This window comes from Balaenoptera ricei, chromosome 12 (assembly GCF_028023285.1).
Source record: "Balaenoptera ricei isolate mBalRic1 chromosome 12, mBalRic1.hap2, whole genome shotgun sequence".
Taxonomy (NCBI): Eukaryota; Metazoa; Chordata; class Mammalia; order Artiodactyla; family Balaenopteridae; genus Balaenoptera; species Balaenoptera ricei.
This window is the reverse complement of record NC_082650.1, coordinates 21,494,968-21,521,736: the sequence shown is the minus strand read 5'-3', so window position 1 is coordinate 21,521,736 and position 26,769 is coordinate 21,494,968. Positions and strand designations below refer to the sequence as shown.

The 26,769-nt window shown below is 38.8% G+C and overlaps 1 protein-coding gene across 4 annotated transcripts in view; it reads left to right on the top strand.

Moving 5' to 3' along the window:
- PHACTR2 (phosphatase and actin regulator 2) overlaps window positions 1–26,769 on the top strand; it is a 196,752-nt gene that overhangs the window by 85,795 nt on the left and 84,188 nt on the right. For all 4 annotated transcript variants that reach the window (XM_059941077.1, XM_059941075.1, XM_059941076.1 and 1 more), the window contains exon 2: window positions 10,624–10,791. In XM_059941077.1, coding sequence (XP_059797060.1) covers window positions 10,624–10,791 — 168 coding nt within the window. The remainder of the gene's footprint in view (window positions 1–10,623; window positions 10,792–26,769) is intronic.

Below are 26,769 nucleotides of genomic sequence, written 5' to 3'. Positions count from 1 at the left end.
CTCAAGTGACAGGGGAATGGAAATTGGCAACTTGGGAGGCAAATTATAGTCTAGTATATAATTAATTAACTAGTGAATAAATATTAGTCTTCCTCCAGAGAAACTAAAATTCTTTCATTTTACTCTATTGCGGCAACATTTTTCACATTCTATTCTTTTTTTTTTTTTAATCCAATCTATTTTTTTAAATTAATTAATTAATTTATTTATTTTTGGCTGTGTTGGGTCTTCGTTTCTGTGCGAGGGCTTTCTCCAGTTGTGGCGAGCGGGGTCCACTCTTCATCGCGGTGCGTGGGCCTCTCACTGTCGCGGCCTCTCCCGTTGCGGAGCACAGGCTCCAGATGCGCAGGCTCAGTAGTTGTGGCTCACGGGCTTAGGTGCTCCGTGGCATGTGGGATCTTCCCAGACCAGGGCTCAAACCCGTGTCCCCTGCATTGGCAGGCAGATTCTTAACCACTGCGCCACCAGGGAAGCCCCCCTATTCTTCTTTTTTCTAATAAAAAAAATTTTTTTTTTGAGGTCTAGTTTCAAATCAATTAAAGTAAGGTCAGGTGCAGAAGGGAGCCACCTAGTCAATTACAATCCAGGTTTCACATGAGTCTCTTGACCTCTGCTCTTCTCACATACCTGGAAACGCTTGTGAAATTAACAACAACAACAAAAATCAAAAATATCTACAGATTTACTTCTAGTGACAAGTATGATGTGACCAAGAAAGTCTATAGGTGATGCATGTAGAAGGGCAATTGGAGATATTTTTCTTTGAATTTAATTTCTTGTTTACATTCCGTTCTTTTTACTCTTGCTGCATTTCAAAAGATGGTGGCTAAACAATTTAAAATATATTTTTAGCCATGATTATTACCTTAATGCTGATTATTTTTAAAAGGAACTATCAGCAGGTGAAAAGCAGTTTTCTTCTGCGTCATCTAAGATCTATTCTAACTCTAAAATGGTATTTTTCTCAGATTTTTATCTAGTGTTATATGCATTGATAATATAGAAAGTTCAAAAATTCTCTAGCTCCTTTTTAAAAATTTCACATTTAACCATTTCACATGTTCAAGGATAGGACTTTATAAATTTGTTTTTATTTTTTTGCATAAAGATGTCTCATGTGTCTCTTATGAGCACGGCACTGTGATAATGAGAACATTTTTCTTGGCATTACTTTAAAAGGTCAGCCATCCTTAATTTGTTCACTTTCGAGGCATTCCCTCCTTGATTTCCACCGGAAAGGCTACTCATCTTGGCTGTCCCAGTTCAAGTCTCCCCACTCCCTGTGAAATAGTCCCAAGCCACCCCAGCCAGAGTTTACTGGTCTCTCTGCTTTTGCCTTTATTCCAGCACCTCCCCGGTTGGCTGGCATCATTGACCACTGATCACGTCTGCTTCCCCCACCTTACCGCGAACTCTGTAAGAGGAGGAATCCTGTCTTACAGTTTGCGACAGGGCGAGTAATGGAACCGACTTAAAGCAGCCCTTGCACTATGGTGGTTAAGAGGGCCAGCTCAGGAGGCAGACAGACCTGACTTCTGATCCAAGCTCTCTGCCACCTGCTCAGTGTGTCACTTGAGGAAGATACCTATTTATTCATTATCTAGTCATATATTTAGTTGATAAATATTTATTTAACCTTTCTCTATGATGAGTATAAACACACACACACACACGATGTCCCAGATACTGAATTAGATGCTTAGTCTCTGTGTATCTGAGTTTTCTCATCTCAAAAATGGGACCACTAATGATACTTATCTCAGAACTATTGTAAGAATTAGCATGAGCTAATGCAGGTAAAGTCCTTAACACAGTGCCTGGCACACAGTAAATACTCAGTAAATAATAGTGATTATTAATTCTGCTCTTAATAAAGTGCTTGTGAATTTCCACTTTCAGGAAAGAATGAAACCCAGGATGGGTCAGTGACTAGTTCATGGTTGGGTCTGCTCATCAAACCTCTCACACCAGTGTGAGCTGTGGGATTTCTGTTCCTGAATTATACCACTCTTCTCCCATGCCCATGAGTTCAGGGAAAAAATGGATAAGCTAGAAAAGCTATCCTCCATTGTCATGAAATAAATTTCAGTCTTTTAAATTTACTTTTGATTCCCAAATAGAAGTTTATTTTTGAAAATAATTGAGCTTCAGTGATTTAAAAACGAAGTACAGGTAACTTAAAACATTTTTATTCCCAGATTTGTCATTCTGTGTTAGCAGTACATGCTACTAGTACAGCACACACGCATGTGTTGGGGATCGCCTCTGTCCGTGTGGTTGCACAGTAACTGATCAGTAGTAACTGGGCCCACTGTCTACTCTTTTGCAAGATATTAGATACCACTTACCTTATTGGGATCCATCCATCATGTAATACAAAGTGTTGAAACAGCAGTTTGATGACCTGTAAATATTCTCTTAGTGATAAAATACTGGGAGTTGAAAGCATTAATAAAGGGAGATTTTGGAGAGAAAAATGGGCAATTCTAAAACATATTACTTCCTAAAACTTCGAGCAGAAATCTTTACTGTTGATAAATGACACCACCCCCGAGGTCTCTCTACAACTGATACCCTGTCCCCTAGGAATCTCCTAAGTCCTCATCCTCTCCTTGCTAGTTAATCCACATTTTAAAAAATGAACCCCTTATTTTAGAATAGTTCTAGATGTGCAGAAAAATTGCAAAGACAGTACAGAGAGTTCTCATATACCTCCAGCTTAGTTTCTTCTGTTGTTCATCTCTTCAATGAGTAGAATACATTTGTTACAACCAAGGAAGGAGTTTTGGTGCATTATTATTGACTAAACTCCACAGTTTGTTAGGATTTCACTAGTTTTTCCCTAAGATCCTTTCTTTTGTTGTTCCAGGCTTCCATCCAGGATACCACTTTACATTTATTCATCATGTCTCCTTAGCCTCCTCTGGTCTGGGACAATTTCAGACTTCCCTTGTTTTAATGACCTTGAGGTGTATTTATTGGTCAGGTATTTTGTAAATGTTCCTCAATTTGGTTTGTCTAATGCTTTTCTTATGGTTACAATGGGGTTATAGGTTTCAACATCTGATTCTCATCCATCATATCAAGGGTCCATGCTCTCAACATGACTTATCACTGATCAAGTTAACATCCATCACTTGGTTGAGGTAGTGTTTATCAGGTTTCTCCACCGTGAAGTCCCTCTTTTTCTCTACCTTTCCATACTGAAGTCTTTTTTTTTTTAATTGTATATATTTACTTTTGGCCACACTGCGCGGCTTGTGGGATTTTAGTTCCCTGACTAGGGATCGAGCCCAGGCCCTCGGCAGTGAAGGCGTGGAGTCCCAACCACTGGACCTCGAGGGAATTCCCTATACCGAAGTCTTTCGAAGGAAGTCACCATGTATAGCCCACATTTCAGGGGTGGGGAGTTAAGATCCACCTTCCTGAGAGTGGAGTATTTATATAAATTAATTGTGATTCTTCTGTACAGACTTTTCTGTTATCCCACGTTTATTTATTTATTTAGTATTTATTCAGTATGGACTCACAGATATTTATTTTATACTTTGAATTATTATCTAATACTGCACTGTTTATTTTATTGCTCAAGTTGTTCCATCTTTGGCCTGTGGGACTCTCTTAGTTGGCTCCTGTGTGACTTTGACATTCTCTCATCAGAATGTTTTTTGAGTGCTTGTTTACTTTCTGGCACTATAAGATGCTCCAAGCTCATCTAGTATTTTCCTTGCTCCAACCCTAGAAGCAGCCATTTCTGGAAAAAGGTCTGATCCCTTTTATTGGAGAGTGCTATTAGAAACCAAGACCTGAGTGCTCACTGGGGTGTCATTGCTTCTAGCCCTTCAGAATGAATAGGAAATACACGTGTGTATACTGAGCCCTGTATATACACATACCTATTATCTATCTGTCATCTATCTATCTATCTCCTTCTTTCTCTTTCTCTTGCCAAAACAGGAGTTCATACTGATGCCTCCAACTCTAATTCAGTGCCACATGGGTCATTCTAGCTTCCCCCTTGCTTGTCTGTAACCTTCCTTTCCAAGACTGACAAATCTGGCTCCTAACATCCACCATCAATTTGTTCCATCCAGTTTACAAGTATACCAGTTTCAGAATTAACTCCTAACGCCATGTAATGCCACACATTTTTATTCTTCTGTTCCTTTTCCCTTCCCTTCCCCTGGTCATTCATCCTACCCCCAAAAGGAAGAGATTTGATCCAACCCAATGTAAATGCTGATTAGCAAGAGAGTAAGGGTCTCTTTTAGACAACTCAAGACAAGGATAGCCACTTGGCTTCCCTAATCCAATCTCGTCTGCGACGGCTCATAGCATCCGTTCCCTCTGACCTTGTTGTCTACTTGGTTCTGTGCCCAGAACTGGATGTATGCCCCTGTCTGACAGCATGTTTTCTAAGTCACTGTTTTGTGAGAGAGAGGCCTCATGTAAGGGTAGGAAATAAAGTTAAATCTTCCCTGAGTGCAGCCCTAATGTTTCTTTGCCATGTGTTCTGTGGCCTTTAAAGAGGAAGGTGACAGAATTATAGTGGAAACATAAAAACTGCAATAGAAATAAAATATATATATAGTGATATTATTACATAAGCATAATAACTTACAAAGGCACAAAGAAAATAGCCTAGAAGCCATCTATTAAGGAAATAAACTTTGGTTTGCTTGTTTTCTTACTTCTTTTCAGTACTTGATTTTTTAAAAAATAAATTTATTTATTTTTGGCTACATTGGGTCTTCATTGCTGCACACGGGCTTTCTCTAGTTGCAGCGAGCGGGGGCTACTCTTCGTTGCGGTGTGCAGGCTTCTCATTGTGGCTTCTCTTGTTGCGGAGCATGGGCTCTAGGCACATGGGCTTCAGTAGTTGTGGCATGCAGGCTCAGTAGTTGTGGCTTGCGGCCTGTAGAGTGCAGGCTCAGTAGTTGTGGCACATGGGCATAGTTGCTCCGCGGCACGTGGGATCTTCCCGGACCAGGGATTGAACCCATGTACCCTGCGTTGGCAGGCAGATTCTTAACCATTTTGCCACCAGGGAAGTCCCTAAGTTCTTGATTTTTAAATGTCAGATGTTTTTGTACAATGCCCTTTTAATAGGTACATTCTTTGGTCCAATAAAATCACTATGAGTAGTATTGTAAGCATATACTTAGTACAGCAGAGTATTAACAACACTTTTTTTTTTTTTAACCACATATGAGTTCGCTTTAATTGTTTTTGTTATTACTGGGCTTCAAAAATGTATTCTCATTAACCTTCAGATATGTAAGGATAGGGACTTCCCTTGTGGCACAGTGGTTAAGAATCCACCTGCCAATGCAGAAGACATGGGTTCGAGCCCTGGTCCGGGAAGATCCCACATGCTGTGGGGCAGCTAAGCCCATGCGCCACATCTACTGAGCCTGCGCTCTAGAGCCCGCGAGCCACAACTACTGAAGCCTGCGTACCTAGAGCCCGTGCTTTGCAACAGGAGAAGCCACTGCCACGAGAAGCCCGTGCACCGCAACAAAGAGTAGACCCCGCTCGCCGCAACTAGAGAAAGCCCGTGTGCAGCAATGAAGACCCAATGCAGCCAAAAAAATTTAAAAGTTAAAAGATATGTAAGGATATTTAGAGGACAGTTGAGGCCATCTTTGCCACCGTTTTTTTTCAGAGTGGCTATCACTTTCTTTAGAATTAGTACCGGGAATTCTTTTATTGAGGTTCTTTTCTAAATGATCTTTCACCTACGAAATTTGTGAGGTGGAATGTTCTGCCACATTTGTCTCACTTTCTCAGTGACTGAAATAATTGTGTGGAGAAAAACCAAAAATGAATATCTAGACTATTAGAGAACTATTGAACATTATAAAATACTACAAACTCGTATTAAATAGGGTTAATTTTTCTAAGAATCCTTGTCATTCAGTTCTCAGATCTCAAAGAAAAGACTCTCCAAGTCTATAATTTAATTTATATGATAATTATCTAGCTTCATTTATTTTTGGCTTCTGTGGTCACAGTAGCGCTGGGATTGTCTAATTGATAAACTTCTGTTTAAATGGAAAGTAAAATCTTCATGTATTTTCTGGATCTTACTGGTTGGTGGTGCAGGAAAATCCTGTTAGGAACGAGCTTATTTTGGTGGGAAGATAGACTGAGCTGTGTCGTTTAAAATGTCTGCATTTGAACAGCTAATGACTGTTTTTAAAAATATTTAAATAATATTTACTTGGCTCAATATTCTGTGATAACCTAAGTGGGAAAAGAATTTGAAAAAGAATGGATACTTGTATGGGTATAACTGAATCACCTTGCTGTACACCTGTAACTAACACATCATTGTTAATCAACCATACTCCAATATAAAATTAAAATTAAAAATAAAGGAACTTATTTACAAAAACAGAAGTAGAGTCACAGCTGTAGAAAACAAACTTATGGTTACCAGGAGATAAGGATGGGGGGATAAACTGGGAGATTGGGGTTGACATATACACACTACTGTATATAAAATAGATAACTAATAATGCCCTACTGTATAGCACAGGGAACTCTACTCAATACTCTGTAATGATCTATATGGGAAAAGAATCTAAAAAAGAGTGGATATGTGTGTATGTATAACTGATTCACTTTGCTGTACAGCAGAAACTAATACAGTATTGTAAGTCAACTATACTCCGATAAAAATTTTAAAAAAATAATTAAAAGTAAATAAATTTTATTAATCTCCTCCTCAAGGAGATTTTAAATTAATTAATTAATTTAATTAAATATTTTTAAATGTTGATTTCCAGTGTGAAAAAGAAAGTTCTGCTGAATGACAGGTCACTCTTCATAACATGTAAGTGGATCAAAGTAAACATTTAAAACAGGAAAATCAGGGACTTCCCTTGTGGTCCAGCGGTTAAGACTCCACACTTCCACTTCAGGGAGCACGGGTTTGATCCTGGGTTGGGGAACTAAGATCCTGCAGGCCGAGTGGTGTGACCAAAAAATAATAATAAATAAATAAATAAAAAGATGGATGTTAAAAAAAGTAAAAATAAAACAGGGAAATCAGACTTTCATCTGGGCTTTACCTGGCAATTTGTTCTTATCTGTGTGTAAATACCAAATTCACTAGATTTGTTGTGAAAAAATTTTTTGAAAGTTTCGAAGTGACTTTAATGGTAAATTGGTCCAAAAGAAAAATAATAGAATTATCAATGGTCCTGGCAGTATCCTAGGTGTTTGGAGGAAAGAAAGGAGTAAATATTCTGTTTATACTACTCCAAATCAGGTGGCAGTCCCCTTCATGTTCATGATTTACAAGAAGTACGATGGCAGTGTGGCCAACTGTGCCGACGTATGGTTCCTATTTGCAAGTGTGGTTTACTGTAATAGCCCAATAATTACAAAATTATAGGTGGATTCATTCAGTCAGGAAAAAGGTATGTGTGTGCGTGTTCTGCTGTGGTCATTGGCACTGGCCCAGGCCCCTTCCGGAGTAGAGATAAAGACTAAAACTAAATGTAAAATAAAGAAAGGTATGGCAGTTAATGTCTTATGTAGCTATGAATTTAACATGAAGGCTTTCATTTTTCAACTACCTCATTCAGTCTCCCCATCTGTCACCTTCTGTCACCTAAGGAATAATTAATTTTTGTTTTCATTTGTTTTTGTCTTCAGGAGAAAAAATAGACTATTCCTTAGTGTTTCAGATCAAAGGCAGAATTTTGATGGAGTGTCAGGGAACCGGATATGTGGGTTGAGAGAAAATGAGAACTAAATGTGTGTCTATAGCCACGGAGGTGAATTTGAGATGGTAACTTTAGTTCCCATGTTTGTAATAGTCAGTCCTTTTATATTTCACAGCATTTAAATTGTTCAAAATTGAGCCTTCAGCATAAAGTCTCAGTGGAGAAGAAATACCATATGGTCAGTTTCTCCCTGGGTTTGCCCCTAGTTTAAGGAAGGCAGTTGGACAGGAGTGGAAGTAAAGTAAATAAGGATTTTACTTTTTAACTTTGGCTTAGCTTCCAAATTAGTCCTTCTCATCTCTTTGCCTGCTGCACTGTGGCCAACGTGGCTGGGGTAAAGTAGGGTTAGGAACCATTTACAGAAGAATCAGTCACTGCCAAACTTGCATTTCTGCCTGAAATTAGAGTTGACTTTATGAGTGGGAAGAACAGGATTTATCATTCTTGTTTGGAAGGAGAACTTATAAGGATTAAGGTATTGGCATTGTATTGACTGTCTTTTTTCTTTCAGTTTAAGATTTTCCTGGTTCTTGGTATGTCAAGTGATTTTTGATCGAAACTTAAAACATTTTTGTATTATATTATGAGACTGTAAATGTTATGGAAACCTTTTGTTTTAACTGGCTTTGTCTGACACCTCTCCAGCAAGGGAAGCGAGGGGTGCCACCTCATTACTGCCAGGCGGAGGTAAAAACCCAGGTTCTCCCTTCATCCTCAGTTGATATCTGGCGGCAGAAATGGAGGGAAGGGTCTTCATTACTCTCGGGCACGGTTCAACTTCCAGATCCCCATGTGGTCTCTACTGACACCGTAGTGGGTGGGGGTGGTCTTGTTCCCACTGGGCAGTGGTTTGGTGTGACCCCAATACTGGCGGGGAAGGAGAAGAAGAGATACCTCATTACTGGGTATGGGTGGAAGACCAGGTTCCCACATGGTCTCCACTGACACTGTAGAGGATGCTTCATTAACAGCTGGCGCACAGGAAGGTCCTGGCTCCCTACTTGGTCCTCTCTGATACCACTCTGATAGGGGTTTTGGGGCTCCTCATTAGAGGGTAGAAGTCTAGTCTACCCACTCAGCCTTTCTTGGCTTGGATGGTCATAGTTTCTTCTGTGGTGTTTTGCTGGAGTGGAGCAGTTATTGTCTAAAAGTTTTCTGTCTTGCTAGGCTGTCCCTTTCCTGCTCCTTTGGCTAGAGAGAGCAGGCTTTTGTTGAGGATTTTTGGTCTGTGCCCATTGGTGTTTTCAGGTTCAGCTGCAAGTCTGGAATACATGAGACTAAAGGAAAACCCAGGGATCTTACCTCCATGTTGTTTCTTAGGTCCTGAGGTCCCAAGCTGGCCTACTTTCTTTTCAACTTGTATAGTCTTTTCATGTTTCTTTTATATATAGCATTCGGGGTTTTTTTAGTTGTATGTAGCAAGAGAAGTAGGAAAAAGTAAGTCTACTCCATTTTCCTGGAAGCAGAGGTTCTTGCCATTCAATTTTTGTTTTATTTTTCCCAATATTTTATTGTGAAAGTTTTGGAGATGGAAGAATTATGCAATTAATGACCACACACCCACCACCTAGATTCAACACTTAACATTTTGCTATATTTTACTATATTATAAATTTATCCATCTCCATTCCATCTATCCATCAATTTATTATTTTTGATGGACATCAGTACACTTCATTCCTAAACATGTCAGCGTGCATGCCATTAATTGGACTTCACTACTTATTTATGGTTTTTTTAATGGTAGATTTTACATAAAGTAAAATGCACAATATCATAAATACCATTTGATGCATTTTGTATAATCCATCCTTTATTGAGATAATTTCCATCACCCCAGGAAAATCCCTCAAGCCTCTTCTCAATTAATTCCCACCTCCATTTCACTCCAAGAAGCAACTACTCTTCTGGTTTTCTTTCTTTCTTCTTCTTTTTTCTGTTTTCCCATAAATTCATTTTGCCTTTTTTAGGACTTCATATAAATAGAACCACACAGTATGCACTCTTTTGTGTGTTGCTGTTTTTTTCCAGCACAATGTTTTTGAGATACATTCACATTGTTTGTAGGTATCAGTGGCTCCTTTTCTTTAAATTGCTGAGTGCTACTTCATTGCATGAAAAATACCATAGTTATCCATTCTTTAGTTGCTTCCCGTTTTTTGCCATTAAAATTTAATCTTCGGGGTAATATAAGTTATCACCATCTTCTTTCTGTTATGAACATAGTGTAAGGCAACTTAAGGTTTGGGGCCTTTCTTCTGACTGATGAAATGATTGAGGCACATAAAGATATGTTCTGTTACCTACGACATCCATATTTTCCACGTATTTTTTGTCATTCGTGATAGTTATCAGTTTATTTGAAGCTAAAACCTTTTTTGTAACAGAAGCAAAAGGTAGTTTTAGTATAGTAAAATTTAGAATTTAGCTTCTTGGCACTAAATTTTATTTTGTGAAGGAAAAATAACCTGGTTTTAACTACACCATAACTGTCATTTTCATTACTGAGAATGCCAAACTACTCTCTGGAGGAACATCCTGTTTCACTTAGAATACTCTATTTCTGCACAAAATATCGATGTAGTTGTTGCAGATGGATTCAGCTGTTTCGCAGACCCTTATTTATCTGGCCTTACCTTTTATGTAGGTCTCTTTTTTCTTTTCTGTTTCCTCAAAATGATTATCTAAGGGGACTATAATTTCTGAAGGATTGATTTATTGATTGATATTAGAGGAGCTCTACCGGCAGGGAAATGGGGCAAAATAAACTTTATGTGAGATTCCAATTAAAGTGAGCATGCTTACTTTGAATAGTGCAGGAAGACATAGATGATGTTGTTTCAAACTTTTATTACAGCTTTTCTCTGACTTGACTTTCTTTATACAGTTGATGGACTGGACAAAGCTTCTCTAGCAAACTCAGATGGCCCAACAGCAGGCTCCCAAACACCTCCCTTCAAGAGAAAGGGGAAACTCTCCACCATTGGTAAAATCTTTAAGCCTTGGAAATGGAGGAAAAAGAAGACCAGTGACAAATTTAGAGAAACATCAGCAGGTAGGAACATCATAATTTTGATAGAAGATAAATTGTAAAATTTTCCAAAAGGTAAAAAATTATATCTTGCAGGGGTTTTTTTTTTTCAGGGAAAAAATTAATCTATATTTGAAATGAAATTATTTCATTTAAGGGTGAAACAACTTAGGGTTCTGATCTGCCTTCTTTTTCTACTCACTTTGGCTTTCTAACATAGTCTCGTTTTTAAATATGTACTTGTAAATTCATATAAAAAATTAATGTGTAGGGAGAGGGAGGTGAAATGGAAAATTAGAAGTGGAAATGTTATTTGTCAGTATTGTAGCTGCAAGTATCCATTTATACACACACATACGAACACTCTATTATCTATGTCTACTTAGTTCCAGTAACACGATCCTATTTGTCAATGAAGAATTTTTTAAGTGTCTTTAAAATGTATTTGTTCTGTGGGCAAAATTTAAATGGCTGTATGAAGGAAAAGTGTTGCTATATTTATTAATTTTAAATTTCCGTCATGTCCTTAGGACAAATAAATGGTCTGTGTCCTAGAGGAGGCATAACCCTAATGGTGTGAAAACTTTTTATTGTTATTTTATTTTGTGGATTTGTTAAACCTTAAGAATTACATTATTTAGTACCTTTCATATGGACTTATGGAGGAAGTTGGCCTTAAATCTCAGGCCAGAATTAAGCCTGATTTAAACAAATGTCCAGTATCAGGGTATTGTTTAAGGTGGAAAGGCGTTTATCTCTTGGTGTAAGTTTAGCTTTCTCCACGTTTGTTGTCTAAAATAATCCCTTCATCAAAATTCCTCACTGCACCAGAAACTAATATTGTCCGTGTATGTACAGGATCACAGAGCATATCTTACTGGTCTGTGCTGAGATAAGAGTTGGCCTTTAGTTCTAGCGCTGTGACATAAAAAGGAAAACACCATCAATAGTGCAAGGGTGTAAGATAGAGACACCAGGGCTTCCTAAAGAAAATTGTCTCTGCTGCTTTTGCAGCTGTATCATTTCTTTGAGCATTTAATATTTAAAAAGAAATAATGATACTATTTCTGGGATTTGTTTCAAAATGATCCTGGAGGAGAGGGGAGTATAGATGAAAGAAGATCGGTCACAAGTTGGTAATTGTTTAAGCTGGGAGCTGGATATATGGGGTTCATTATTCTCATATCTCTACTTGTAAGTACTGGAAAGTTTTTGCAATAAAAAGATAGGCAAAGACAAAAGACTTGGCTTAGGAGCAAATAATGATAGTTTGCTTATTGAATCCTCTTTAGTTCCGAACTGGCTTCTTGGGTTAGGAGCAGTGGGAAGGGATAGACAGAGTGCTATGCTGAGAGAGGACAACTGGGTTCTAGTTGTGTCTTGGCCACCAAGGTACCGTGTGACCTTGAGCAAGTCAGATCAGAGTTGAATGAATTGAATTCTAATGTGCTTTCAGTTCCAGATTCTGTTGTGGATCCTCGACTCCTTCCAACCCCTGACTGGGCATCTTGTTCTGCCTTGTTCTTCAGTTGTAGATGGAAATACATTGGTCTTCTTAAGTACTTCCCGCTCAGGTTTCCCTAAGCATTGGGGGAGTCTAGCTCGTCGAGTTACCATGGATAACCAAGATGCAAATAGGGCTCTGGACAGTAGCATTAAGAAGACATTGAAAAGAGATGATGAAAGTCTCTTCATTTGTCTCCCTTGCCCTTTTCCTGGGTCTGGGCTGCTACCTTCTCTCTCCCTAAAGTAGAAACAATTACAAAGAACTTCCCTTCATCTTTTCTTGTCACTCTTTTTAATTATTTTAATAGTAGGGAGGCTGTAACATTTCTACCAACCCAGAATATTTAAGAAAAGATATTTTAAACAGCATTAAGTGTTATTTTATATTATCCCATATTTATTGAGGATAGCCTAGCAATCTCTGTATTCTGTTTCCTTTTCAAATTCACACAAGATTTTATATAAGTTGAGCTCCAAGAAGTTATTTATGGGTACTATATTTCTAGCTCCTAAAGACTACTGAACCACATTAAAAACCTGAGAAAGTTATTAGATGTCTCATTAGATTGTTTTTGTTTTTTGTCTTTGCATCAAAATTGTGACATAACAGAATCAAGTCAAGCCAAGTGGATGTGTTAACAATTCATTGTGAATTCTTCTGCTACATTTACTTGCATCATTTCTTTTTAAACCCATGTTATTACTAATGCTTTATTTGAATTTTGCAAGATGTTGTCAAGTGTCCCAAGTATTTTACTGTCACTATATATATATTTTTTAATTCAATTTCTGCTGAGTTTTATGGAATGTATTAGTAAAGCTTAAAATAAACGGAGGAACAAAGTGGTGTAACATGTTTTTTTCACATTGAGGAAAGATGTCACATCTAGAGGAAAACTGATGCATTTGGAAAAAAACAAGAGAAGGGTGTTTTCTTCTCTAATACATTGTCTCAAACAGTGAAATCTAGGGGTTTGGATATGACCAAGGCCAGCTCCATCAAAGAACACCTTAGGCAAGATCCATAATATTTTGGGATATGAAAGAATATGAATTTCTTCCAAGAAGAATAACTCTTCTTCGTTTGTCCTTCTCCTAAGCTCTTGGCTTTACAGTCATATGGACATGACTCCTACTGTGTTCTATTATACAGCGATTAATACCACTTTTCCTAGTCTGGGTGTCTGTTGTAGGAATTTTTAATTGATGGTAGATAGGATGCAACACTGATTTATAAATGCCATTGTAATAAATGCCATTGTTCTCACATGCTCATGGTGGTGGAAGTTAAGAAAGGTCCTGTGTTCTGTCTGCTTGGTGATCCCTGAGTCAACTAGATTTTGAAAGGCTGTCTTGTCCTATAAGGCTGGCTGGGCTTATGCCCCGACTTCAAGTTCTCTGGCCTTGTTTTAAAGCAGAAAGTTACCCGTATCTTCAGCTCTGTTTAGGATGGTCCATAGGCTATTGGGTTCTAGGACAGAGTAGTCTTTTCTGTTCACTTTCCCTTGGTGATTCTTTTCTTTGGTTTTCATCTCCTGAGTGAAAGGGTCCTTCTTTGGTTCCACCTAAGCTCCATCCCTTCCCTAACTTTAGAACTCAAAATCTCATTTACACTTTTTTTCCTACATAATCATTTCTTCCCTTTTTATTGGGGGGGGGGGGCAGTGGGTAGCTAGTGGCGGCTGAGGTGCCTCCCTTTGGGTCTTTACGTGTGCTTTCATCTCCCCAAAGCTGACAATACAAACAAACAGGCTGTTCCTCTAACTTCTACATGGGCGGTTACAACTAAGATCAAAGGTCTTAAAAATCTACCCTGTGTCTGCTGCTTCCACTTCCCTCCTGCACTCTTATCTCCTTCCTTCTGCAGTCTGCCCCTGCATCCAGCAATCCATTGAGGGGACTCCAAGCCTCCCAATCCTGACATTTAGTGTTATTCTCTCATTTTCATCCATCTCAGTCTCTACAAGATGTGCCATTGCTGTTGTGTCCTTCCTTGTTTTACAAAATAGCTCTTACTTGATTTACACAAGGTGTCATTATCTTGGTTGTCTTTGACTTTTCTTTCTCTTTTGTCCCCTCTCTTCCCCTTCCCCTTCCCATTTCCCCTAAACCTGTGCAAGAGAGGTTCGCTACCTGTCTCAGCCCTTCTCTTTTTGTGAACGTGCCCTTCCTCATCCTTCTTTCTTCTCAGTGCCCACATCTCTCGAACCCAAGCACATCTCCCCGAGCACCTCATGGGCAGTAGTGCCTGAGGACTGTGTGTTAACTCAAAACCCATTCTTATGGTCTACATAGATCTACATTGAAAATGTGGTACATGCAAGGCACTGATTAATTTGCTTCTGGGTGTCAAGTTTTTAATTTAAAAAATCAGAATTTTATAGTGAGAATTTTAAGAAACTTGCATCAGATTTTGCTCTCACACAGTGAGGGGAGGCATTCAGTTAAGTTGGACTGTAAGACTGCAGAGTTAGACAGAGAAATTTTCACAATGAGAGGTTACAATGTCTACAAGCAGAAGAATTGCTGTGAATACGTGCTGTGTGTCCCCCGGTTTAGAAGAGAGGGTCTGTAGACCTATGACCACACTCAGTTCTTCCTCAAACCACTGAGTGACTGGGCAGGTGACTGGAGTAGCAACCATTGAATTCCACTCCTCCCTAAAGGTATCCCAGGCTTTAAACAGGATATGAGATACCAACATTGATCTTTTACAGGAATGACTCTTTGACGTTGTTTAAGGCAATGGCACCAAACAGAGATCTTAACAACTTGATTCTTTATTCTCTTCAACACATATCCACAGTTAATACTTAACATTGGCTTAACATCTAAAATGTCTTCAGCTTAATATCTTTACTTTTTTCATAACTTCTACTTTCACAAATACTTCTGTGTTTGGGGATAGTATTAAAATGTAATTTCAGGAATAGAAACAAATTATTTTTGGTGAAGCAAGATAGAAAATTTAAAGTTCACTTGGCAGCAGTAGCAGTCACCAGAGGCTTTCATTATGCTCACCCTACTTGTCTTTCATGCATTAACTTAAACTTTCATTTTAGAGAGGGAAGGTACTGACAACTGCTCTGAATGAGCGCAGAGAGGGAGCGGGAAAGTCCTATGTACAAATACTTTCCAAACCAAAGTAGATCCCCTACCATCCCCAGCTACCCCTGCTATTGCAGATGTGGCTTTCTTTGGCATCCAGGCTTTGACCATGGAGTTCTTTGATTCGTCCTTGCCTTTTACCATCTTCTACATTCTGTTAGTTCCTAAACCTTTGATTTATTTCTCCTAGTGCAGGCCTCTACCATCAGCCTTTCCTCTCGGTTCCCATTGTCTGGTCCTTATCACTCTATGTCTCAATTATTGCAGGTGGCCTCTTTGCTCTACTTAGGTATCAGCTGTCCTAGCTCTAGAAAGCTATGGAATGCTAGAGGAGGCAGGGAGAGACTGGGTTCTGGCATTAAGCCTGCCTAGAAAGGGAACCTGACCCAGCTAGTGAGGCTGACAGAGAAGATTCAGGGTGGCACAGCCTGTCAGGAACACTAGAGTAACCAAGATAACATCCAGATCTCAGGCCAGTAAATAGAGCAATGTGTCCTTCACAACAAAATGGCATGTGTTCCACCAGGTAGGGTAGCATAACAGAGCACCCAGGTGAGTGAGACTGGGAAATCCAAGCCTTAGGAGCCAGCATGTTCTTTACTTAGGTGGCAGTATTCATGGCAGATGGTGCTGGAACCAAAAAGACTCAAACTGGGTCCCCATCTTTTTTTTTTTTTTTTTGAGGGACCAGGGAATAGAGCTGGTAACTAGGACAGGAAGTTACCAAAGGATTCAGGACAGAAGCTCACTGCTTGAAGGGGAGCACAGGGGATAGGTCTGTGGGAGTGGCCTCCTCAGACCCCAGACCTCAGGTGCTGGAGCTCCTGTTGCTACAGGGGCACAGCCCAAGAGCTGGGTGGCCAGAGAGAGCAGGGATTATTGTGGTTTTGGGAAAATAGGTGGGGAAATCTCTCCCCTCCCTCCTCTATCTAGATCATCCTGGATACCACTACAGGAGGTCTTCCTCAGGTGGAACTTTGGTGCTTTGCCTCTTGCCCAAAAAGTGTGACTGACTCCACGTGGTTTCCTAAATGAATTCCAGACTCCTCAGCTCTCTGCAGTGTAACCCAAACTGACCTTTCATGTCTTATCTTTCTTTATTAGTCACTTGCCTTGGACTTCTGTCACCCAGGGTCCCTCGGTGAGCATGCCCGGAGCCTCTGTGTCCCCAGGCCTTTCTTCATGCTCTCCCCTCTTCCTCTGGGCACCTTCCTCCTACAGCTGCACCTGGGAACATACTGCCAGCCATGCGAGGGTCCTAACATGTCTCTTCTTTCCTAAGGATGTTCTTGACCTTGATTCTGCTTCATCTAGTAGGCACCTCCCCTCCTGTGCTTGTCCTCCTGTTATGACATGTGTACTTTGACTTCTCTCCTAGTTCATGTGTCTGCTACCAATTTACTGTGTAAATTATTTGAGGGCAGAGACTATCTCACTCATCTTCGCCCCACTTCAGATGCTTTACATGATCATTTGAACCTGGTATGTACTCTTAACATATGCCTTGAATTGGTTATTTATTGGATATCCACTATAACTAAAACTACAGCCCTGGGTGCTCTAGGACTTTATAAAAGAAATTGAAGATTGAAAAAATATCATGGAAAAGATAAAGACAATAAATTAAAATACAAACCAAAAACATGTACTCAAAGTTACAGCCATGTACAACTATTAAAAAGCCAGTAAAATAATCAGGGGAAATTTCTTTTTCTTATCTTTTTGCCCTTATTTTAAAAGAAGTTACACTCCTAAATAAAGAAAATCAAGACAATTTATTTTCATTATAATTGTGACTTTTATTTGTGTTGTTAGTAATGGGGAAGGAATGCCCGCCCAGATTTTTAGATAACATTGTTGCAAGTTATCAGCCTTCTAGGAATCAGAGTAATTTGCAGAAAGTCATCTGCTAAAAGCTTTAATTTACTGAAGGTACTCTCACTCCCTAATAATATAATGGCTATGTTTTTATTGAATGCTATTATGTGCCAAGTTCTGCTCCAGGAACTTTATTCATATTAACTCACTTAATCCTCAAAGGTTATAAAGTTTAAGTGCTACTGTTGTCCCAGTTTTACTGATGAGGACACTAAGGTCAGAAAATTCAAATGACTTGCCCAAGGAAACACACCTGGTAGGAGCCAAAAGCAGTATTTGAACCCAAGCAATATGGTGCCACAGCCAAATTTTTTACATTACACTATGTGGCCTCTTTAGAAGATAACTTCATACTCAGACCAGTAAGGATTGATCATTGAAAGGGGACCCTAATACCTGGATTTGCTTCATATACTGGAATTTTTGCTGTAAGAAGGATTCAGTCTGAAGAATTATTTTTATTCTACTTGACTAGCCTGATTTCAGCAGTGTACACAGAAAAATGGTTGAAAAGGATCAAAATTATATTTGGTTCATTTAAGATACTATTCTTTGTAATCATAGAGGCATAATGTTGCTGATAGTGACTATTTTCTATATCTAGAAGGTAGGGCAAAGTTAGAGGATTTTCCCAGGGTGATACTTGTTCAGGACTGATCTGGTTGCATTAATAAATGGCAGCCTTTTGATTTTCTCTATCTTGTTCCACTAAGAACATGGAAGTACCTTCATGTATCATTCACTCTCACACCATATTGGAGGAAGGGAAGAGAATCTCTCCCTTTTCCCAATTTACAGCAGCAGAGGGAAGTTATATAGCCCATAAAGACCACACAGCACATCCTGGTCCATGTAGGGCTCCTTGCTTATATGTTAGATAATACTCTTCTGTCCTCTCAACAGATGTTTATTGAACATCTACATCTACTATATGTCAGGCACTGTTGTAGACTCTAGTGATACAGCAGGAACAAAAGAGATAAATTGCTTTCCCTTATGGGACTTACATTCTAGCAGGGGTAGGAGACAGAGAGTAAACCCAATAAGTTAGTATATTAGAACGTGAGAGGAGAAAAAATAAAGCAAGGAGTAGGGAATGTGGGAGGGAAGTTCCAGTTTAAAATGGGGTGGTCAGGGACTTCCCTGGCGGTCCAGTGATTAGGACTCTGCACTTCCACTGAAGGGACACAGGTTCGATCCCTGGTTGGGGAGCTAAGATCCTGCATGCTGTGCCGCGCGGCCAAAAAAAAAAACCCAAAACAAAACAAACCAAAAAAATTGGGTGGTCAGGGAAACTTTACCGGGAAGGCAACATTTGAGCAAAAAACAAGAGGGAAGAAAAGAAAAAGCACTCGGGGAAATCCTATTAAGTGATCACATGAGTTAGAGATGCATGAATTTTCTTCTGCCTAATAATGGTGTTAATGTGCTATGAATGTAATCCAGTATAAACTTTACTCTATCCAATAATTTAACAATCAAAATGCTTCACATTCATGAACCTCATGCTTGCTAATCTTTTTTTTTTTTTAATTGATTAATTTATTTTTTGGCCATGCCATGCGACATGCAAGATCTTAGTTCCCCGACCAGGGATCAAACCCGTGACCCCTGAATTGGGAGCAAAGAGTTTTTGTTTTTGTTTTTTGAATTTTATTTTATTTTATTTTTAATACAGCAGGTTCTTATTAGTTATCTATTTTATACATATTAATGTATATATGTCAATCCCAGTCTCCCAATTCATCCCACCACCACCCCCGCCCACTTTCCCCCCTTGGTGTCCATACATTTGTTCTCTACATCTGTGTCTCTATTTCTGCCTTGCAAACCAGTTCATCTGTACCATTTTTCTAGATTCCACATATATGCGTTAATATACGATATTTGTTTTTCTAACTTACTTCACTCTGTATGGCAGTCTCTAGGTCCACCCACATCTCTACAAATGACCCAATTTCGTTCCTTTTTATGGCTGAGTAATATTCCATTGTATATATATGTACCACATCTTCTTTATCTATTCATCTGTTGATGGGCGTTTAGGTTGCTTCCATGACCTGGCTATCGTAAATAGTGCTGCAGTGAACAATGGGGTGCATGTGTCTTTTTGAATTAATGTTTTCTCTGGGTATATGCCCAGTAGTGAGATTGCTGGGTCATATGGTAGTTCTATTTTTAGTTTTTTAAGGAACCTCCATACTGTTCTCCATAGTGGCTGTATCAATTTACATTCCCACCAACAGTGCAAGAGGGTTCCCTTTTCTCTACACCCTCTCCAGCATTTGTTGTTTGTAGATTTTCTGATGATGGCCATTCTGACCAGTGTGAGGTGATACCTCATTGTAGTTTTGATTTGCATTTCTCTAATAATTAGTGATGTTGAGCAGCTTTTCATGTGCCTCTTGGCCATCTGTATGTCTTCTTTGGAGAGATGTCTATTTAGGTCTTCTGCCCATTTTTTGATTGAGTTGCTTGCTTTTTTAATATTGAGCTGCTTATATATTTTGGAGATTAATCCTTTGTCTGTTGATTCGTCTGCAAATATTTTCTCCCGTTCTGAGGGTTGTCTTTTCGTTTTGTTTATAGTTTCCTTTGCTGTGCAAAAGCTTTTAAGTTTCATTAGGTCCCATTTGTTTATTTTTGTTTTTATTTCCATAATTCTAGGAGGTGGGTAAAAAAGATCTTTCTGTGATTTATGTCAGAGTGTTCTTCCTATGTTTTCCTCTAAGAGTTTTATAGTGTCTGGTCTTACATTTAGGTCTTTAATCCATTTTGAGTTTATTTTTGTGTATGGTGTTAGGGAGTGTTCTAATTTCATTCTTTTACATGTAGCTGTCCAGTTTTCCCAGCACCGCTTATTGAAGAGACTGTCTTTTCTCCATTGTATATCCTTGCCTCCTTTGTCATAGATTAGTTGACCATAGGTGCGTGGGTTTATCTCTGGGCTTTCTATCCTGTTCCATTGATCTATATTTCTGTTTTTGTGCCAGTACCATATTGTCTTGATTACTGTAGCTTTGTCGTGTAGTCTGAAGTCAGGGAGTCTGATTCCTCCAGCTCCGTTTTTTTCCCTCAAGGTTGCTTTGGGGGCTCCCCTGGTGATGCAGTGGTTAAGAATCCACCTGCCAATGCAGGGGATATGGGTTCGGTCCCTTCTCTGGGAAGATCCCACATGCCGTGGAGCAACTAAGCCTGTGAGCCACAACAATTGAGCTGGTGCTCTAAAGCCCACGAGCCACAACTACTGGTCCCACATGCTAGAACTACTGAAGCCTGTGCGCCTAGAGCCCATGCTCTGCAACAAGAGAAGCCCCCACAATGAGAAGCCCACGTACTGCAACAAAGAGTAGCCCCTGCTCGCCGCAACTAGAGAAAGCCCACAGGCAGCAATGAAGACCCAACCCAGCCAAAAAAAAAAAACCCACAAAAACAGAATGCTTTGGTATTTGGGGTCTTTTGTGTCTCCATACAAATTTTAAGATTTTTTGTTCTAGTTCTGTAAAAAAATGCCATTGGTAATTTGATAGGGATTGCACTGAATCTGTAGGTTGCTTTGGGTAGTGTAGTCATTTTCACAATATTGATTCTTCCAATGCAAGAACATGGCATATCTCTCCATCTGTTTGTGTCGTCTTTGATTTCTTTCATCAGTGTCTTATTCTGAGTACAGGTCTTTTATCTCATTAGGTAGGTTTATTCCTAGGTATTTTATTCTTTTTGTTGCAGTGGTGAATGGGATTGTTTCCTTAATTTCTCTTTCCGATCTTTCGTTGTTAGTGTATAGGAATGCAAGAGGTTTCTGTGCATTACTTTTGTATCCTGCAACTTTACCAAATTCATTGATTAGCTCTAGTAGTTTTCTGGTGGCATCTTTAGGATTATTTATATATAGTATTATGTCATCAGCAAGCAGTAACAGTTTTACTTATTCTTTTCCGATTTGGATTCCTTTTATTTCTTTTTCTTCTCTGATTGCCGTGTCTAGGACTTCCAAAACTATGTTGAATAATAGTGGCGAGAGTGGACATCCTTGTCTTGTTTCTGATCTTAGAGGAAAGGCTTTCAGTGTTTCACAGCTGAGTATGATGTTTGCTGTGGGTTTGTCAATATGGCCTTTATTATGTTGAGGTAGGTTCTCTCTATGCCCATTTTCTGGAGAGTTCTTATCATAAATGGGTTTGAATTTTGTCAAAAGCTTTTTCTGCATCTATTGAGATGATCATATGGTTTTTATTCCTTAATTTGTTAATGTGGTGTATCACATTGATTGATTTGCGTCTACTGAAGAATCCTTGCATCCCTGGGATAAATCCCACTTGATCATGGTGTATGATCCTTTTTAATGTGTTGTTGGATTCTGTTTGCTAGTATTTTGTTCGGGATTTTCGCATCTATGTTCATCAGTAATATTGGGCTATAATTTTCTTTTTTTGTGATATCTTGTTCTGGTTTTGGTATCAGGGTGATGGTGGTTTCGTAGAATGAATTTGGGAGTGTTTCTCCCTCTAAAGTTTTTTGGAAGAGTTTGAGAAGGATGGGTGTTAGCTCTTCTCTAAATGTTTGATAGAATTCACCTGTGAAGCCAACTGGTCCTGGACTTTTGTTTGTTGGAAGTTTTTTAATTACAGTTTCAATTTCATTACTTGTGATAGGTCTGTTTATCTTTTCTAATTCTTCCTGGTTCAGTCTTGGAAAATTGTACCTTTCCAAGAATTTGTCCATTTCTTCGTGGTTGTCCATTTTATTGGCATGTAGTTGTTTGTAGTAGTCTCTTAAAATCCTGTGTATTTCTGCGGTGTCGGTTGTGATTTCTCCTTTTTCATTTCTAATTTTATTGATTTGCCTCCTCTCCCTTTTTTTCTTGGTGAGTCTGACTAAGGGTTTATCAATTTTGTTTATCTTCTCAAAGAATCAGCTTTTAGTTTTATTGATCTTTGCTATTGTTTTCTTGGTTTCTGTTTCATTTGTTTCTGCTCTGATATTAATGATATCTTTCCTTCTACTGACTTTGGGTTTTCTTTGTTCTTCTTTCTCTAGTTGTTTTAAGTATAGGGTTAGATTGTTTATTTGAGATTTTTCTTGTTTCTTGAGGTGAGATTGAATTGCTATAAACTTCCCTCTTTGAACTGTTTTTCCTGCGTCCCATAGGTTTTGGGTCATCGTCTTTTCATTGTCATTTGTTTCTATGTATTTTTTAATTTCTTCTTTGATTTCTTCAGTGATCTCTTGGTTATTTAGTTGCACACTGTTTAGCCTCCATGTTTTTGTGTTTTTTACAGTGTTTTTCCTGTAATTGATTTCCAATCTCATAGCATTGTGGTCAGAAAAGATGCTTGGTACGATTTCAGTTTTCTTAAATTTTCTGAGGCTTGATTTGTGACCCAAGATGTGATCTATCCTGGAGAATGTTCTGTGTGCTCTTGAGAAGAAAGTGTATTCTACCACTTTTGGGTGGAATGTTCTATAAATATGAATCTACCTGGTCTGTTGTGTCATTTAAAGCTTGTGTTTCCTTATTTATTTTCTGTTTGGATGATCTGTCCATTGGTGTAAATGGCGTGTTAAAGTCCCCTACTATTATTGTGTTACTGTCGATTTCTCCTTTCATGGTTGTTAGCATTTGCCTATGTATTGAGGTGCTCCTATTTGGTTGCATAAACATTTATGATTGTTATATCTTCTTGGATTGATCCCTTGATCATTATGTAGTGCCCTTCCTTATCTCTCATAATAGTCTTTATTTTAAAGTCTATTTTATCTGATCCGAGTATTGCTACTCTAGCTTTCTTTTGATTTCCATTTGCATGGAATGTCTTTTTCCATCCCTTCCCTTTCAGTCTGTATGTGTCCGTAGGTCTGAAGTGGGTCTCTTATAGACAGCATATATATGGGTCTTGTTTTTGTATCCATTCAGCCAGTCTGTGTCTTTTGGTTGGGGCATTTAATCCATTTACATTCAAGGTTATTATCTATATATATGTTCCTATTACCATTTTCTTAATTGTTTTCTGTTTGTTTTTGTGGACCTTTTTCTTCTCTTGTGTTTCCCACCTAGAGAAATTTCTTTAGCATCTGTTGTAAAGCTGGTTTGGTCGTGCTGAATTCTCTTAGCTTTTGATTGTCTGAAAAGCTTTTGATTTCTCCATCAAATCTGAATGAGATCCTTGCTGGGTAGAATGATCTTGGTTGTAGGTTTTTCTCTTTCATCGCTTTAAGTATATCCTGCCACTCCCTTCTGGCCTGCAGGGTTTCTGCTGTAAAATCAGCTGATAACCTTATGGGGATTCCTTTGTATGTTATATTTGGTTTTTTTCCTTTCTGCTTTAATATTTTTTCTTTGAATTTAATTTTTGTTAGTTTGATTAATATGTGTTGTGGTGTGTTTTTCCTAGGATTTATCCTGTATTGGACTCTCTGTGCTTCCTGGACTTGGGTGACTATTTCGTTTCCCATGTTAGGGAAGTTTTTGACTATAATCTCTTCACATATTTTCCCAGACCGTTTCTTTTTCTCTTCTTATTCTGGGACCCCTATAATTCGAATGTTGGTGCATTTAGTGTTGCCCCAGAGGTCTCTGAGATTGTCTTGAGTTCTTTTCATTCCTTTTTCTTTATTCTGCTCCTCGGCAGTTATTTCCACCATTTTGTCTTCCAGCTCACTTATTTATTCTTCTGCCTCAGTTATTCTGTTAGTGATTCCTTCTAGTGTATTTTTCATTTCAGTTATTTTATTGTTCATCTCTGTTCTTTAGTTCTTCTAGATCTTTGTTAAACATTTCTTGTATTTTCTCAATCCATGCCTCCATTCTATTTCCGAGATTCTGGATCATCTTTACTATCATTACCCTGAATTCTTTTTCAGGTAGATTGCCTATTTCCTCTTCATTTATTTGGTCTTGTAGGTTTTTACCTTGCTCCTTCATCTGTGACATATTTTTTTGCCATCGGATTTTGTTTGTTTTTTATGAGTGTGATTGTTTTCCTGTCTTACTGGTTGTTTGCCCTGAGGCTTCCAACACTGGAGTCTGTAGGCTGTTGGGTAGAGCTGGGTCTTGGTGCTGAGATGAGGACCTCCATGAGACCTCACTCCGATGAATATTCCCTGGAGTCTGAGGTTCTCTGTTAGTCCAGTGGTTCGGACTCAGAGATCCCACCACAGGAGCTTCGGCCTGACCCCTGGCTCACGAACCAAGATCCCGCAAGCCATGTGGGGTGGCAAAAAAAAAAAAAATTTCTTGTTTCTTTAGGTAGGATTGTATTGCTATAAACTTCCCTCTTAGAAATGTTTTTGCTGCATCCCACAAGTTTTGGATCGTCGTGTTTCGTTGTCATTTGTGTCTAGGTATATTTTGATTTCCTCTTTGATTTCTTCAGTGATCTCTTGGTTATTTAGTAACTTATTGTTTAGCCTCCATGGGGAGCACAGAGTCTTAACCACTGGACCACTGGGGAAGTCCCGGTTGCTAATCTTGATATCTGTTGTTGGCACCATGGCTCTGAAAAAAATCGTAATTTTACTCTACAATTCTCCTAAAAGAGGAGCAGCAATACAGGAAAGGGCTTTAACTCTGTAATACAAATGTTTCATTATGGCTTCCTTTCTTAAATTCAAATCTAAGAGCCAGATTCTGACAGGTGATCAGAAAGCTAGCTTCATGGAGCCCAAGTTTAGAATACCTCATATGTTGATGTTTTTTGGTGGATCCAAGTTTCAGGTTCTACAAAGAACGCCTTTATAAGCTGAAACAATGCATTATTGCCTCAGTGTTCAGACAGTCCTTAACTTACATGTTAATGGTGTCCCCATACCACTTGGTTAGATTACAAGGAATGACAAGTAAATTCCCATGTTAATTTACAAAATTCAGTTTAATGCATGATACACCTGAAGCCTGGTACTGTTAAGACTCATTCCTCCAAATACAACCAAACACTGTTTATTGTTACTGTGGCAAAACAGCTTCTGAGTTTTCAGTTGAAGTTGAGAATTTCAGGGTTGTAAAGGACCTAACCAGTCATCTAGGTCTGTCTCCAGGGCAGGAATACCTTTTGTCTCCAGCAAGCCTCATAAGGTATAGTCATTCAGCTTCTTCCTGAGCTCCTAATTCCTAGCTCTCATTATTGAGGAAGTTTTCTTTTATATTGACCTGAAACAAATTCTCTCCAGGCTTTCTAACTATCGCCTGGTACTAATCTATCTATCTACCTGTCTGTCTATCTATCTATCTATCTATCTATCTCCTAATCACATTGGTACATGATGGTCCTCCCATCTTTTTTTAAAGTTCTTTCATCCCCTTGATCTATTTTCAGTTTAGAGTTTCTCACCATACTAAATTGTCTAGATTATTCAGTTAGTTTTTTGTGTTTTTTTAACATCTTTATTGGAGTATAATTGCTTTACAATGGTGTGTTAGTTTCTGCTTTATAACAAAGTGAATCAGTTATACATATACATATATTCAGTTAGTTTTTATTGAGTACGAGACCTCATGCAGCAGGTGCTGGGGTCACAGTGAGGAACAAGCCTAACACGGTAGGTGCCTGCCTTTCATAGAGCCCACAAGGTAGCTTGTGAGTCTGGCCATACTTCCCAGTCTCGGCTATTTTCATGCCAAGATAACATAGTGACTTTCCCCCAAATTCTTATTATTGCACTTTACCAATCACATTTTTAATATTTAGAATCAATGTCCAGAATAAGAATTCATCTTGTTATTAAAATGGTAAGAATTTTTCAGTAGTAATTAAGTGTCTTATAAATGTCTAGGGAATTGAAAGTCCCCCATTAATAGTCCATATTACATTTTTGCTCATTTAATGTTCTGTATATAGAAAAACATCACCCAGATCCTCCTAGCTGGGTGATCTGTTTCACCCCCTTATAACAATATGATAGTGTCTGGCGAGGTATGCTCCCTTTTGAATCAGGTCTGTCTCCTTTGAGTCATACAGAATCCTGTCCCACCATGTCTCAGAAGTTACTTTCTTGTGCTGACACCTCACGTGCCTTTTTTTATTACTCCACTTCTGTTTCTGCACCCATTCATATTGTGCCCACAGTTCTTGGATTCTATTTGCCCTGAAAGCACTAGAATTCTTCACTGCTGTTTTTTTCTGTCTTCGCTGCTATCCTCCATGATACCTGATCTTATGCTATTATCTGGGTTTTTTTACTTCCTCCCTCATTCAACTTCAGTAGGCCAATTCAGTCAGTCTCCGCCCAGCATATCACTTCCATATTCATGAAACGGACCCCGAGTCCTGCCAGGCCTGGCAGTATTGTATGGATGTTATGGTCCAGAAAAATCAGCCTTCGTCTCTGACACCATCAATTCAAATGGCTGTTCACAGTCTTTGTGCAGTCTTTGCATATCATGATCTTCAGACAGAAGAGAAGAAGAAAAACACACCCAGCCTTCCACGCCTTCCTGTTTCTTCCTCAGAACTTCTGATTAGATGGGGCTTCTGATTGCTTCTAGGGAAGACAATTATTCCTGTTTTTAAA